Source organism: Pelophylax lessonae (assembly GCF_965119305.1).
Source record: "Pelophylax lessonae genome assembly, chromosome: 9".
Lineage (NCBI taxonomy): Eukaryota > Metazoa > Chordata > Amphibia > Anura > Ranidae > Pelophylax > Pelophylax lessonae.
In genome coordinates, this window is record NC_138776.1 from 255336201 (window position 1) to 255350708 (window position 14508).

The 14508-nt window shown below is 45.2% G+C and overlaps 1 protein-coding gene across 1 annotated transcript in view; it reads right to left on the reverse strand.

Annotated features, from left to right (window-relative positions):
• Positions 1 to 2978: 2978 nt before the first annotated feature.
• Positions 2979 to 14508, reverse strand: part of LOC309562996 (uncharacterized protein) — a 52818-nt gene continuing 41288 nt past the window's right edge. The window contains exons 4-7 of the mRNA XM_082267321.1: positions 11395 to 11518; positions 11181 to 11278; positions 10082 to 10181; positions 2979 to 4488 (exon numbers count right to left, since the gene is read on the reverse strand). Of these exons, the coding sequence (XP_082123447.1) occupies positions 2984 to 4488; positions 10082 to 10181; positions 11181 to 11278; positions 11395 to 11518 (1827 nt within the window). The 3' untranslated portion in view covers positions 2979 to 2983. The remainder of the gene's footprint in view (positions 4489 to 10081; positions 10182 to 11180; positions 11279 to 11394; positions 11519 to 14508) is intronic.

The window sequence follows — 14508 nt, forward strand, 5'->3', positions numbered from 1 at the left end:
CTCAAGATTCGCTTCTTCTTATATCAGGGTCCCCAGAGTTCCCCCTCCTTACATCAGGGTCCCCAGAGTTCCCCCTCCTTAAATTCGGGTCCCCAGAGTTCCCCCTCCGTAAATTTGGGTCCCCAGAGTTCGCTTTTACATCAGAGACCCCACTTTCATTAGGCTTCCCAAAGTCTCCCCTTACAATGGGATCCCAAAGTCCCTCCTTACATCATGGTCCCTAGAGCCCACTCCCTTTCAATAGGGTCCCCAAAGTCAGAAGGGAAGAGCAGAGTGGGTTAAGGAGAGTGGAGAGGTTTAGGAAAATAGTTGGGGTAGTGGAAGGGAAGGAGGGAGCATTGCGAAGACCCCAGCTTACATCAGGATCTATTCCTTCTCATGTAAGCAGTCAGCTACAGGACAGGTAGAAGCTGGAAGGCTGGGCACTGGGACCGGATAAGTTTGGAGGAGGAACTTCCTCCTCCTCTGAATGCTGGGGCCTTGGGGAGGGGCAAGCTCTGATTGCTGCACAGCCTGCGCTGTTGCTGAGCAGTGCAGCTGTGGCAGCAGGGACACTGACTTGGTATTTGGCAGGATGCTCTGGGGGGGTTTGGACCCTTCATGCATAACAGGCGCTTCCACCTTCATGCATAATAGCTGTGCCCGGTGCTCAGACTCAGAGGCTGCTGACAACCCCCCATAACACATGGATCACAGGAAGGATGGTCGGCTCTCGGGATAGCATCCAAAAATGATCTTCCTTTATTGAAAATAGCTGTAAAACAGGCAACGTGTTTCAACCTTTAGGCCTTAATCATGGCTCATTTTTTAAGGCCTGATGGCCGAAACATGTTAGCTGTTTCACAGCGATTGTACACGCATCTTCAATAAAGGAAGATTATTTTTGGATGCAATGTAGACTGTATTAATTTTCTTTTATAGGCTTTCTTTCTTCTATTTTCATCTGGCGATCCAGGCCAGAAATTCTGTTGTTTTTCAAAAAGAACAAGCTCTCTTCCGGATGTATGGCTCATTTTTTAAGGCCTGATTAAGGCCTAACGGACGAAACATGTTAGCTGTTTCACAGCAATGGTAAATGCATTTTCAATAAAGGAAGATTATTTTTGGATGCAATGTAGACTGTATTAATTTTCTTTTATAGGCTTTCTTTCTTCTATTTTCATCTGGCGATCCAGGGCAGAAATTCTGTTTTTCAGAAAGAACAAGCTCTCTTCCGGATGGTGATAAATCAATAAATACAAAAATATGTGCAGCGCTAGAAGAAAAAAATTCCCAACAAAATAAATTGTCCAATCGCAGGAAACATTCCACAAGTAACGTAAACAATTGATGGTGAGAAAGAGTCCAATATATAATGATGCAAATCATATATAAGTGCAGCAAATCCCGTCACCAGTGAAGGTAGAAATATATTGCGCTCACCAGATGGATGGGACCCCAAAACACCATATAGTGTAGGAGTCAAACAGGCTTAAAAATGATGGAGTGTCCCCACAGATTTTTCACCGATTCCAACGGCAACCATGCAAATCTCCGGTAGATGGAATAGTTCAGAGATTCCCCTTCCACATGGTGGGTGGTAAAACCGAAAAAAATGGAGGGACATATAGCGTAATATTGCTAAAATCAATTTAATAACAATAAAGCTGATACACTTACAGACATCCGTGAAAGACAGGCATATAAGATGTAAAACAGCTGGGCTGACCAAGTCCTCTTTACATGTTTCGGCATAAATGCTTTTTTCAAGATCATCTTTTGAAAAAAGCATTTATGCCGAAACATGTAAAGAGGACTTGGTCAGCCCAGCTGTTTTACATCTTATATGCCTGTCTTTCACGGATGTCTGTAAGTGTATCAGCTTTATTGTTATTAAATTGATTTTAGCAATATTACGCTATATGTCCCTCCATTTTTTTCGGTTTTACCACCCACCATGTGGAAGGGGAATCTCTGAACTATTCCATCTACCGGAGATTTGCATGGTTGCCGTTGGAATCGGTGAAAAATCTGTGGGGACACTCCATCATTTTTAAGCCTGTTTGACTCCTACACTATATGGTGTTTTGGGGTCCCATCCATCTGGTGAGCGCAATATATTTCTACCTTCACTGGTGACGGGATTTGCTGCACTTATATATGATTTGCATCATTATATATTGGACTCTTTCTCACCATCAATTGTTTACGTTACTTGTGGAATGTTTCCTGCGATTGGACAATTTATTTTGTTGGGAATTTTTTTCTTCTAGCGCTGCACATATTTTTGTATTTATTGATTTATCACCCTCCTTAGTTCAGTGATTGATGTCAGCTGCTTACATTTTTTAAGTTAGCGCAATAATCTCTATTTTATTCTCTTCCGGATGTATGGCTCATTTTTTAAGGCCTGATTAAGGCCTAACGGCCGAAACATGTTAGCTGTTTCACAGCGATTGTAAATGCATCTTCAATAAAGGAAGATTATTTTTGGATTCTATCTCGATTGCGTTTACAATCGCCATAAGACATCTAACGCCTTTTGGCCGAAACGCGTTATCTTACAGCTATTGTACATGAGTTTTCAATAAAGGAAGATTATTTTTAGATGCTATCCCGAGTGTTGACCATCCATCCTGTGATCCATGCTCCAATACAGGAGGTGCGTCACTGGCAAGATCACCAGGTAAAAACAGAGGGGAAAAAAGCCTAAAAAAAGAAAAGGAATGCAGCCGCCACATCTAATGATTGGTAAGCTACAATATATGACATGGTTTTGGGTTTAATACTACTTTAATTTTCTGCAGATAGATCAATTTTTGATACTGGCTGATGTCTAAGGGGAAGCAATTGATGCCTTAGGACAACTCCTCAGGTTTCCTCAGGGAAAGTACCCATACAGGAATGCTCCACTGGAGAAGGATTGAACCTTTTTATTGACATTTTAATAAATAGGCATCTCTAGATACAATATATTCTGTATCCGAAAACATTTTCTTCCAACTCAAGAGGTATTGATGATCTTCCTATCATGGATGCGTTGGTGCTTGAGAAGATCGGACCGCCATGAAAAGCACTTGCCGCACTCCGAACATGAATAAGGTTTCTCGTGGGTGTGAGTCCTCTGGTGCCTCGACACATCGGAGCTCCCCGAGAATCGCTTCCCGCAAACGGCGCACGCAAACGGCTTCTCGCCAGTGTGCACCCTCTGGTGTTTCATGAGGTCCGACCTCTCTGTGAAGTTTTTCCCGCACAAGGGGCACGAAAAGGGCTTCTCGCCTCGGTGGATCTTCTGATGCTTGACGAGGTACTGCCGCAGGGTAAAGCACTTCCCGCAGTCAGGACAGGAGAATGGCTTGTCACCCGAGTGAATCTTCTGGTGGCTGACATAGCTGGAGCGAAACGAGAAACGTTTACCGCATTCGGCGCAGCAGAACGGCTTCTCTCCAGTGTGGATGCGCTGGTGCTCTGCTAGGTGCCAGGTGCAGGAGAAGATCTTGCCACATTCAGCACATGGGATGGTCCTCTCCATCGAGTGACGCTTTGCCTGATCTGGAGTCTCCGAAAGGCTTACCCCGTCGGATACCTCCCGTTTTGGGCAAAACCTGTGGTGTCTGAGGAGGGTGGAGTTCTGGGTGAAACATTTCCCGCACAAAGAACACAAAAAAGGCTTTTCTCCAGTGTGGATCCTCTGATGGATCACCAGATAGGACTTTGACCGGAACAGTTTCCCGCATTCTGTGCAAGGAAAAAGGTTCTCGTTTTGTTGTTCCCCAGCGAGAACTGGTTTCCTTCGAAAACGCTGCCTACCTTCTAGAAAAGGCTTCTCGCAGGTTCTAAGTCTTCGGTGCTTGATGAGACCCGACTTTTGCTGAAAGAGTTTGCCACATGGTGTGCAGGAGTAAGGCTTCTCCCCGGTGTGGACCCTTTGGTGGCGGACAATGTCTGACTTTGTCTTGAAGCACTTCTCGCACTCAGAGCAGGGGTGTGGCCGTTCTCCACGGTGAGATATCGCATGGTCAACGAGGGTGGATTTCCGGGTGAAGCTCTTTCCGCACTGTGAGCAAGAGAACAGCTTCTCGCCTGAGTGGCTCCTAAGGTGCACCACCAGGAGTTCTTCCTGGACAAAACACTGGCCACACTCTGGGCATGAGAAGGGCCTCTCGCCCGAGTGGGTACTTAAATGGACCACCAGGCTTTCTTTCTGAGCAAACTGCTGGCCACACTCAGAGCAAGAGAATGGCTTCTCTGTTGAGTGGCTCATGAAATGAACCATCATTTGTTCTATCTGGGTGAAGCATCTGCCACACTCTGAACATGAATATGTTTTATACCCAGGACACGGACTGCTGCCTAGAAGATTGAAAGGCCTAATGTCCAAAGATTCTGTAGGACCAGAGGTATGCAGCGATCGATCCATGATGGGTGGTCCAGAAGGGACCTTTAGGGTCAAGCTGATTTCTCCTGGATCCAGCAGCAAACCTAGATCTCCATAAGCCACATCTTTACCTGCCGGGAATGAAAAAGGGACCATTTTAGGGCAACCAAACTCATAGCGACATGGTCAGCCAAGTTAAAGTTCAACCATCAAAGCAACCCATAACTCATAGTAACCAAAAAAAAAACTCTTCTACTGCTGTCTCGGATGGACTCTACCATTTATCATTATAAAACCATCCTTGGATTGAGCTCCACTCCATTGACCTTGCCTAGGCTGAGACGATGAGGTTAAATCATCCTGGCAGTTTGTAATGCCATTAAGATTGGACAGTCTTTGTCAAGCCTTAACCACTTACCGCAAACTGACGTATATTAACGTCGGCAGACTTTGCAGGGGTATACCGGGACGATGCCTCTAGCTAGAGGCACCCCCCCGGTACCTTGGTTTAGAGCCGATGGTCGGCTTTCCGACGGTAATGACCGATGCCACTCGGGAGCCGCTCGATCGTTACCCGGGTGAGCGGGAGGGGACGTCTACCCCCCTCCCGCCGCCTTCCGTCACTTTGCCTGGGCCTCCCGTCCCACCGGGAGACCCGAGCACCCAGCTGGATGGAGTCCCGATCTAAGCTGGAAGCGGCTTCGATCGGGTCTCCGATGATGTAACCCGGAGGCGGCGTCCATGACGTCACTTCCGAGTTACTCTGCTGCAAAAGGTGGCAGATTTAAAAAACAACTGTATGCAAAAATGCAATTTTCAGCGTTTTGCATACATGAAAGTGTAGTGGAGGGGTTTGGGGTCTTTTAGACCCTCGATCCCTCCATGAAAAGTACCTGTCACTGCATATTGGTGTCACAAGGGATGTTTACATTGCTTGTGACAGCAATAAAAGTGATCAGATTTAAAAAAAAAAAAACCTGTAATAAAGTTAAAAAATAAATAAATAAATAGGAAAAAAAAAATTTTAGCCGCCCCCGTCACCGTTAGCTCGCGCACGAAAGAAAACGCATACGGAAGTCGAGCCGCGAATGAAATCACTGTTCAAACCACACATGTGAGGTATCCCCGCGATCGCCAGAGCGTGTGCAATAATTAAAAAAAAAAAAAAGGAGCTACACTTTAACTCTAAACTGGTAACCGTTAAAAAAATTTAAAGCGTCGCCTATTGAGATTTCTATTGACCGTAGTTTGTCGCCATTCCACGGGTGCGCGCAATTTTAAACCGTAACATGTTGGGTATCTATTTACTCGGCGTGACATCATCTTTCACAATGTACAAAAAAAATGGGCTAACTTTACTGTTTAAATTTGTAAAGATAAGGTGCGCTAAACTCATATAAAGTGTTCCCTAAAAATTAGGGAAATAAATCACAAACGTGATTAACAAATATAGTGGTATAAAAGGTATTCAAAGTAAGTGCTATACCAACAAATATTATTATTACATGTGCTCTAATATATCAAATGAACATCAAAGTGAATAAAACACTCTTCGATATAATAGTGCAGAAAAAATTGTAGAGAAAGTTGGCAAAGAATGTATAAAGTCCAATCCAAATAGTCCAAGTGGTATAGTGATTTAAATAAACTCCTTGGTGAAAACTCCACAGCAAATCAAAGTGCAGGTGTTCCCATCACCAACTCTGGATTGGCTCCTTACCGGAATGATGGATAAGTAAGGGCGTAATATAGCACAAATCCAGGTATAGAAAAACCACAGTGGATCCCTGAGACCACGCTAAATGAGAGGATGTGCCTCTTACCAGAATGATTCTTGGGTGTAGGCATAAACATACACTTCACAGGGGTGGTGGGTGTCCCTTCTATGATCCCTAGGTCTGGATATGGCTCCTCCAAGGTCCGGACTTATCTCACAGTGCCCCAGAAATAACAAAACCGCACAATGGTGTAATACCTCACAGACTGTTTTAATATTAATTAAAGGTTACACTTACACTTAAACGGCTTGTATTCGGGGCAAGTAGTGCGGTAATGGAGAGAACGAAGCCGCGGCCGCCTGCAGTGCGGTCCGCGGCGATGTGTGATGACGTTGTGGCGCTCCTTTCTTACGCGTTTCCTGCCAAGAGGTCGTCTACGGAGATAGGAGATGCGCCGCAACGTCATCTCCGCCCTTATATGCTGGAGGAGTGGAGCCCAGCATCCGGTGTCTGCAGAGAATGTCTAGCAACTTGCTGAAAACAGGAAGTGCGGTCTCTTGAGTACGATCTACACAAATGATCTACAATCTACAATTTATGACTGATCATTTGTGTAGATCGTACTCAAGAGACCGCACTTCCTGTTTTCAGCAAGTTGCTAGACATTCTCTGCAGACACCGGATGCTGGGCTCCACTCCTCCAGCATATAAGGGCGGAGATGACGTTGCGGCGCATCTCCTATCTCCGTAGACGACCTCTTGGCAGGAAACGCGTAAGAAAGGAGCGCCACAACGTCATCACACATCGCCGCGGACCGCACTGCAGGCGGCCGCGGCTTCGTTCTCTCCATTACCGCACTACTTGCCCCGAATACAAGCCGTTTAAGTGTAAGTGTAACCTTTAATTAATATTAAAACAGTCTGTGAGGTATTACACCATTGTGCGGTTTTGTTATTTCTGGGGCACTGTGAGATAAGTCCGGACCTTGGAGGAGCCATATCCAGACCTAGGGATCATAGAAGGGACACCCACCACCCCTGTGAAGTGTATGTTTATGCCTACACCCAAGAATCATTCTGGTAAGAGGCACATCCTCTCATTTAGCGTGGTCTCAGGGATCCACTGTGGTTTTTCTATACCTGGATTTGTGCTATATTACGCCCTTACTTATCCATCATTCCGGTAAGGAGCCAATCCAGAGTTGGTGATGGGAACACCTGCACTTTGATTTGCTGTGGAGTTTTCACCAAGGAGTTTATTTAAATCACTATACCACTTGGACTATTTGGATTGGACTTTATACATTCTTTGCCAACTTTCTCTACAATTTTTTCTGCACTATTATATCGAAGAGTGTTTTATTCACTTTGATGTTCATTTGATATATTAGAGCACATGTAATAATAATATTTGTTGGTATAGCACTTACTTTGAATACCTTTTATACCACTATATTTGTTAATCACGTTTGTGATTTATTTCCCTAATTTTTAGGGAACACTTTATATGAGTTTAGCGCACCTTATCTTTACAAATTTACCACTATTATTATTATTTAGGTTGCAGCTTCACCATATAGTATCCTGCGCACTTTCCACATACACATTTTAACTTTACTGTTTAGTATTTTTTAAATGCAGTGAAATGTGATTTTTCGTAATTTTTCCAAAAAAATGGCGTTTTAAAGACCGCTGCGCAAATACCGCGTGACAAAAAATATTGTAATGACCGACATTTTATTCTCCAGAGTCTTTGCTAAAAAAATATATATAATGTTTGGGGGTTCTAAGTAGTTTTCTAGGAAAAAATACTGGTTCTAACTTGTAAACAAAAAGTGTCCGAAATAGGCCTCGGGCTTAAGTGGTTAAAGCGGTAGTATACCGCTTTTTGTGATTTCTTAACTACAGGTAAGCCTATAATAAGACTTACCTGTAGGTACAATTAATATCTCCTGCACAGTTTAGGAGATATTTGCACTGCATGCAGCCGCTGACGCGAGCGGAGCATGCCCTCTGGAGGTCCGGCGAACCTTCAGAGTTCCTTGCCGGGAAGTGCCGGGAAATGCCTCCCGCACGCATGCGCGGAAGTGACGTCATCGCGGTTCCGGCCACTCACAGCGCCGGAGCCGCCGAACCCGGAAGAGACGCAGAGGGATCATGTCAGCTCCCACAGCGGTGTCGGGGCTTCTTTTTAAGGTAAGTGTTTCATAATGAGCTAGTATGCGATGCACACTAGCTCATTATGCCTTTGTCTTGCAGGGTTTTTTTTTTTTTAGTATACTACCATTTTAATATAGGTCCTTATTGCATCTCACTGTGATTCTAATTACATCTACTGCTCCAGCCTTGAGGAAGAGAGAGGCCTAGCCCCCAAAACTCATTGAATTTGCTTGATGCCCTTAACCAATAAACATTTTAACCACTTTACCTCCGGCCACTGTGCCTCTAGTGCGGCACAGCGGCTCGTTATCGTCCAGCGACGTAGACCTACGTCGCTGGACTCCTTCCCCTGTAGGCGGCGCTCGCGCGCCGCCGGAGGCGCGCTCCCGCTGTTTTCATTCACAGCGGGAGTCGGGCCAGGGGAGGAGCGGCGGCGATCGCCGCCGCTCTTCCCCGATCGTCGGGGAATCTAGTTTGGGGATCCGCCCGCCTGTGTAAACAGAGCGGCCGGATCTCCTAAGTGACAGGGAGTGACAGATTGGAGTGTTCAGCATAGCTGAACATCCGATCTGTCCCTGGCTCACTCAGTCACCTCCCCCCACACACGTCAGTAAGCACCAGGCATACATTAACCCCTCCCTCTCCAATAAAATTAACCCCTTCCCTTCCAGTGTCATTTTTACAGTAACAGTGCATATTTATAGCACTGATTACTGCAGTAATGTCACTGGTAACCCCAAAAGTGTCAAAAATGTCAGTCAAGGGTCCGATCTGTCGCAGTTCCGCAAAAAAAAAAAAAAATCGCAGATCGCCGCCATTACTCGTTAAAAAAAAAAAAACACCAAAAATTACAGAAATCTTTCCCTTAGTTAGTAAACGCAATAACTTTTGCGCAAACCAATCAAAATACGCTTATTGTGATTTTTTTTACCAAACATAGGTAGCAGAAAACAAATTGGCAAAAAATTTTAAAAATATTTGATTTTTACATATTTTTTGGGAGGAATTTCATATAAAAAAATGTTCAAAATATTGTTATTTTTTCAAAATAAACGCTATTTTTTTGTTTATAGCGCAAAAAGTAAAAATCGCACAGGTGATCAAATACCACCAAAAGAAAGCTCTGTTTGTGGGAAAAAAAGGACGTAAATTTCGTTTGGGTACGGCGTCGCACGACTGCGCAATTGTCAGTTAAATTCGCAAAGCGCAGAATCGCAAAAAGTGGCCCGGACGTAAGACAGCAAAATCCTCCGGTGGTAAAGTGGTTAAAAAGACTTCTGAGTGATATGAACTTTTGTACCAGGAGCTCCTCAATATCCACCTCAGAGTTTGGAACCAGGTCCATCTACACTGGGGATCCTCGAACTACGGCCCTCCAGCTGTTTCTGAACTACACATCCCATGAGGCATTGTAAAACTCTGACATTCACAGACATGACTAGGCATGATGGGAATTGTAGTTCCCGAACAACTGGAGGGACGTAGTTTGAAGACCTTTGATCTACACTGTACCTTCATTTTGTATAAGCTCCTTTGAAGGAAGGCTCATTCCATTGTGTATCCATCAGGAACCAGGCCTGAAAGTGCTATACCGACTTTGAAGAACTTTCACACCCTTTGTTCCGTAGTTTAACTAGAAGTGAGAAGATCGAGTCTGATCTTCATCACAAAATATGGGAGGACAGAATCTGTTGTTAAGGATATCATCATAGAAGAAAACCAACTAATTCTAAGCCCCGCAGGAAGCCAAGGACCTCCTGAATTTGGAGGTGGTCATTAGAAAATGACAAAGTCTCCTCGTAACTGATGACTTCCAGATATTTCTATAGAGAGGTTTATTACGCACCTGCAGAAGTTTCTTCCTCCTTAAACTGCTCAGAACCTTGAAAAACTTTGGCTTCTCCATCCTCATCTTCAACCTTAATATTAAGCATCAGATCTTCGATCTAAACAATGCAAGAACAAATATAACATCATGAGCAGAACATAAACAGATTTTTGTTTAAAAGATCTTTACAGAATATTGTGCAGTTCGTTTGATAAGACCCCTCAGGCAGTGGTATATTTTGGTTTTGTGCTGCCCTAGGCAAGACTAAAATTGGGCGCCCCTCCACCTCCTATGTAAATTTGCCCCACTCCTTTATTAACAGATGTGACTCCCTCCAAAATTGAAGGACTACAAATCTCACGAGAGGGGGGTTGTGAGAGGGGGTGGGAGAGAGATCGGAGGGGGGGGAGAGAGAAAGAGAGAGGGGGTGGGTGAGGGAGGGAGGGAGAAAGAGAGAGGGGGTGAGAGAGAGGGGAATGAGAAAGGGAAATGAGAAAAAGAGAGAGAGAGAGAGGGGGGATGAGAGAGAGCGGGGGGATGAGAGAGAGCGGGGGGTGAGCGAGAGAGAGAAGAGGATGAGAGAGAAAGAGAGAGGGAGAGAGAGGGGGTATGAGAGCGAGCGGGGGGGTGAGAGAGAGAGCGAGAGAGAGGGGGGATGAGAGAGAAAGAGAGAGGGAGAGAGAGGGGGGATGAGAGAGAGGGGGGATGAGAGAGAGAGCGAGAGAGAGGGGGGATGAGAGAGAAAGAGAGAGGGAGAGAGAGGGGGGATAAGAGAGAGGGGGGATGAGAGAGAGCGGGGGGTGAGCGAGAGAGAGGGGGGATGAGAGAGGGGGGATAAGAGAGAGGGGGGATGAGAGAGAGCGGGGGGTGAGAGAGAGAGCGAGAGAGAGGGGGGGGATGAGAGTGAGAGGGGGGTGATAGAGAGAGGTGAGAGGGAGAGAGGAGGGGTGAGAGAGGGAGAGAGAGAGAGGGAGGGGGGTGAGAGAGCAACCAGTGGCCAATAGAGTCTCAGGTGGAGGGGGGGCGGCTTTTCTGCTGCCCCCCTGCATAGTGCCGCCCTAGGCCCGGGCCTTGTTGGCCTAGGCCAAAATACATCACTGCCCTCAGGTACACCTACCTGATGATGGTGAGGGATCTCCTGATCTTCCTGTGTGGAATCCCGGGAATACAGAGGACGGGGACATCTCTCTGGTGGGTTCCCATTACTGGATCCATCTGTAGGAAACACACACACTGACTGAATACATTGTTTCTATGTGTTTATCAGATGATGGGGGATCTAGGTGGATCCTCCGTACTGCTCTCTCCTTTACAATAAAGTCTCCTCTTACCCGGTGATGTGAGGGGCGGCTGATTCTCCATCATGACGTCCTTGTAGAAATCCTTGTGTTCTTCTAAATACTCCCACTCCTCCATGGAGAAATAGACAGTGACATCCTGACACCTTATAGGAACCTGACACACACAATGATACAGTCACCATCCAGACACATCCCTTGTCTGTTACTGGATAATGTCCCAGAATTCCCGGCACCGCTCACCTCTCCTGTCAGGAGGTCAATGATCTTCTGGGTGACTTCTAGGATCTTCTTGGTGTTGTTTCTTGCAGGAGTTGGGGAGGGAGGTGACGGTACCATGATAGTCACATGGTCCCCAGACTTCACAGGAAGAAAACTCTGTATTAAAAGTGGGACAATTTTAGTTTATGACCTCCCAGAATCCTCCTCACCTCTCCGGTCAGCTCTGTGTTTTATTAATAGAGATAAGAATGATGTCATGTGACCTCCCAGAATCCTCCTCACCTCTCGGGTCAGCTCTGTGTTTTATCAATAGAAATAAGAGTGATGTCATAGTGTAGCGGAATGGACACAGAGTGTGGTTTGTGTTGAAATAGTGAGGGACTCTTTCACTTGGGACCATAATATTTCTGAGCAGTGTCCCTCAGGAGATGTGTGGGGATGCAGATTGCTAGAATAGGGCAGAAGTGTTTCATAGACCCATGCTAGTGGGGTGGGGTTTGTTATTGTGAATACCTGCATTCCATTGTCCTATTGTTCCTGTCTGCCTTGTAAGCTTATTATGGGATGGGTGTGTGTGTGGAATGGCTCGAAGAGGGAGGGGTTTTGCCAGAGTGTAGATCTCTTGTGTTTTCAATAAACATTAATTCTAGTGTGACTCCCAGAACTGTGTGTTGTCCAGTTACTGGGGGGATTTTGCCTTAGATATTTTAGTACTTCCTCAGCTCCAAGGATGATACAGCGGAGATACCTAGGCTGGGTATTGGAGATATGTTACAATGTGACCTCCCAGAATCCTCCTCACCTCTCCGGTCAGCTCTGTGTTTTATTAATAGAGATAAGAGTGATGTCATGTGACCTCCCAGAATCCTCCTCACCTCTCCGGTCAGGTCTGTGTTTTATTAATAGAGATAAGAGTGATGTCATGTGACCTCCCAGAATCCTCCTCACCTCTCCGGTCGGGTCTGTGTTTTATTAATAGAGATAAGAGTGATGTCATGTGACCTCCCAGAATCCTCCTCACCTCTCCAGTCAGGTCTGTGTTTTATAAATAGAGATAAGAGTGATGACATGTGACCTCCCAGAATCCTCCTCACCTCTCCGGTCAGCTCTGTGTTTTATTAATAGAGATAAGAGTGATGTCATGTGACCTCCCAGAATCCTCCTCACCTCTCCGGTCAGCTCTGTGTTTTATTAATAGAGATAAGAGTGATGTCATGTGACCTCCCAGAATCCTCCTCACCTCTCCAGTCAGCAGGTAGATGATCTCCAGGGTGAGGTTCAAAACCTTCTCAGTCATGTGACTCCTATCCTCGCCCATCCTGAAGACCTCAAGTTTAGAAAATGACCCTAGGGACCAATTTGCGTCCCCTGTAATGACAGACGTAGACCAAACGATTAATAGAGTGGTCACCTCGGTATAAACCTACTCTGAAGAAACTGAAAAAAAAAAAATGTGAAATTCCGTAATTCAAAAACATTTGCCTTCTATTTTTATTTTTAATCCATTATCCACAAAGCAAAATAATAACATCCTTACTATTTTCAGGAACACGGCTCCAGTGCAAATCTCATCAGACAGGAAGTCAAATTAGTGCAGCAAAGGATTCTGGGAAATGTAGTTCTGGTCCCCTTTTTTTTTCAGGACCACAATAAAATGGCCACAGCAGGGTGAGGTCTGGAGCTTTTTTGTTTTTGTTTTGTTTTTATAATTCCTCCTCATCTTTGACTTTAATAACATTTTGAAACAGAAGGATGGAGAAAGGGACTGGAGGGAAATGAGAGTTTCACCTTCAGGTCCTCAGACTACGACAAAATGGCTCCACCAAAAACAGGAAGTCACACGGACATGAAGTTCCAGGTCAGAGGCGAATAGGAGAACATAGGAAAGAGCCATGGCTGTTACTGGAAGCCAGTTATGGTTGTTTAACCACTTCTGGACTGGAAGGATTTGCCCCCTTAATGACCAGGTCATTTTTTGCGATTCGGCACTGCGTTATTTTAACGGAAAACAGTCGTGCGACGCTGTACCCAAACAAAATTTACGTCCTTTTTTTCCCCACAAAGAGCTTTCTTTTGGTGGTATTTGATCATCGGTGCCATTTTTATCTTTTGCGCTATAAATAAAAAAAAAGAGCGACAATTCTGAAAAAAAAACAATATTTTTCACTTTCTGCTATAAAACATTCCCAGAAAAAACATTTAAAAATCTAAATTTTTCATAATTTTAGGCCAATTTGTATTCTGCTACATATTTTTGGTTAAAAAAAAAATCCCAATAAGCGTATTTTGAGTGGTTTGCGCAAAAGTTATCGCGTTTATTAACTAGGGGAAAGATTTATGTCATTTTTATTTTATTTTTTACTAGTAATGGCGGCGATCTGCGATTTTTAGCGGGACTACGACATTGCGGCAGAGAGATCGGACCCCTAAATGACAGTTTTGACACTTTTGGGGGGGACCAGTGACATTACTACAGTAATCAGTGCTAAAAATATGCACTGTTACTGTAATAATAACACTGGCAGGGGAGGGGTTAACACAGTGGGTGATCAGAGGGTTAAATGTGAGCCTAGGGGAGTGTTTACTAACTGTGGGGGGAGTGGCTAGTGAAATGACCATAGAGACCTGTGATTCTATATAGAAGGATCACAGGAGCTCTGTGATCATTTCAGAGAGAAGAACGGTCAGATGTGTTTACTCTCAGCGGGGGAGCGATCGCGGGTGCCCCAGCGGCAATCGTGGCCGCCGACCCTGTGCATCGGCAGCTCCTCTGCCTAGTGGGGGCGGGAGCGCGCTGGCGCGCGCGTTTTCCCCCAGCCCCAAGTGCGCGACCGGCATAGGGCTATGACGGTTCGCCCAGGAGGGCCAATCTGCCGCAGTAAATGTGCGGTGGATGGTCCGGGAAGCTGTTAATGTAAAAGAATA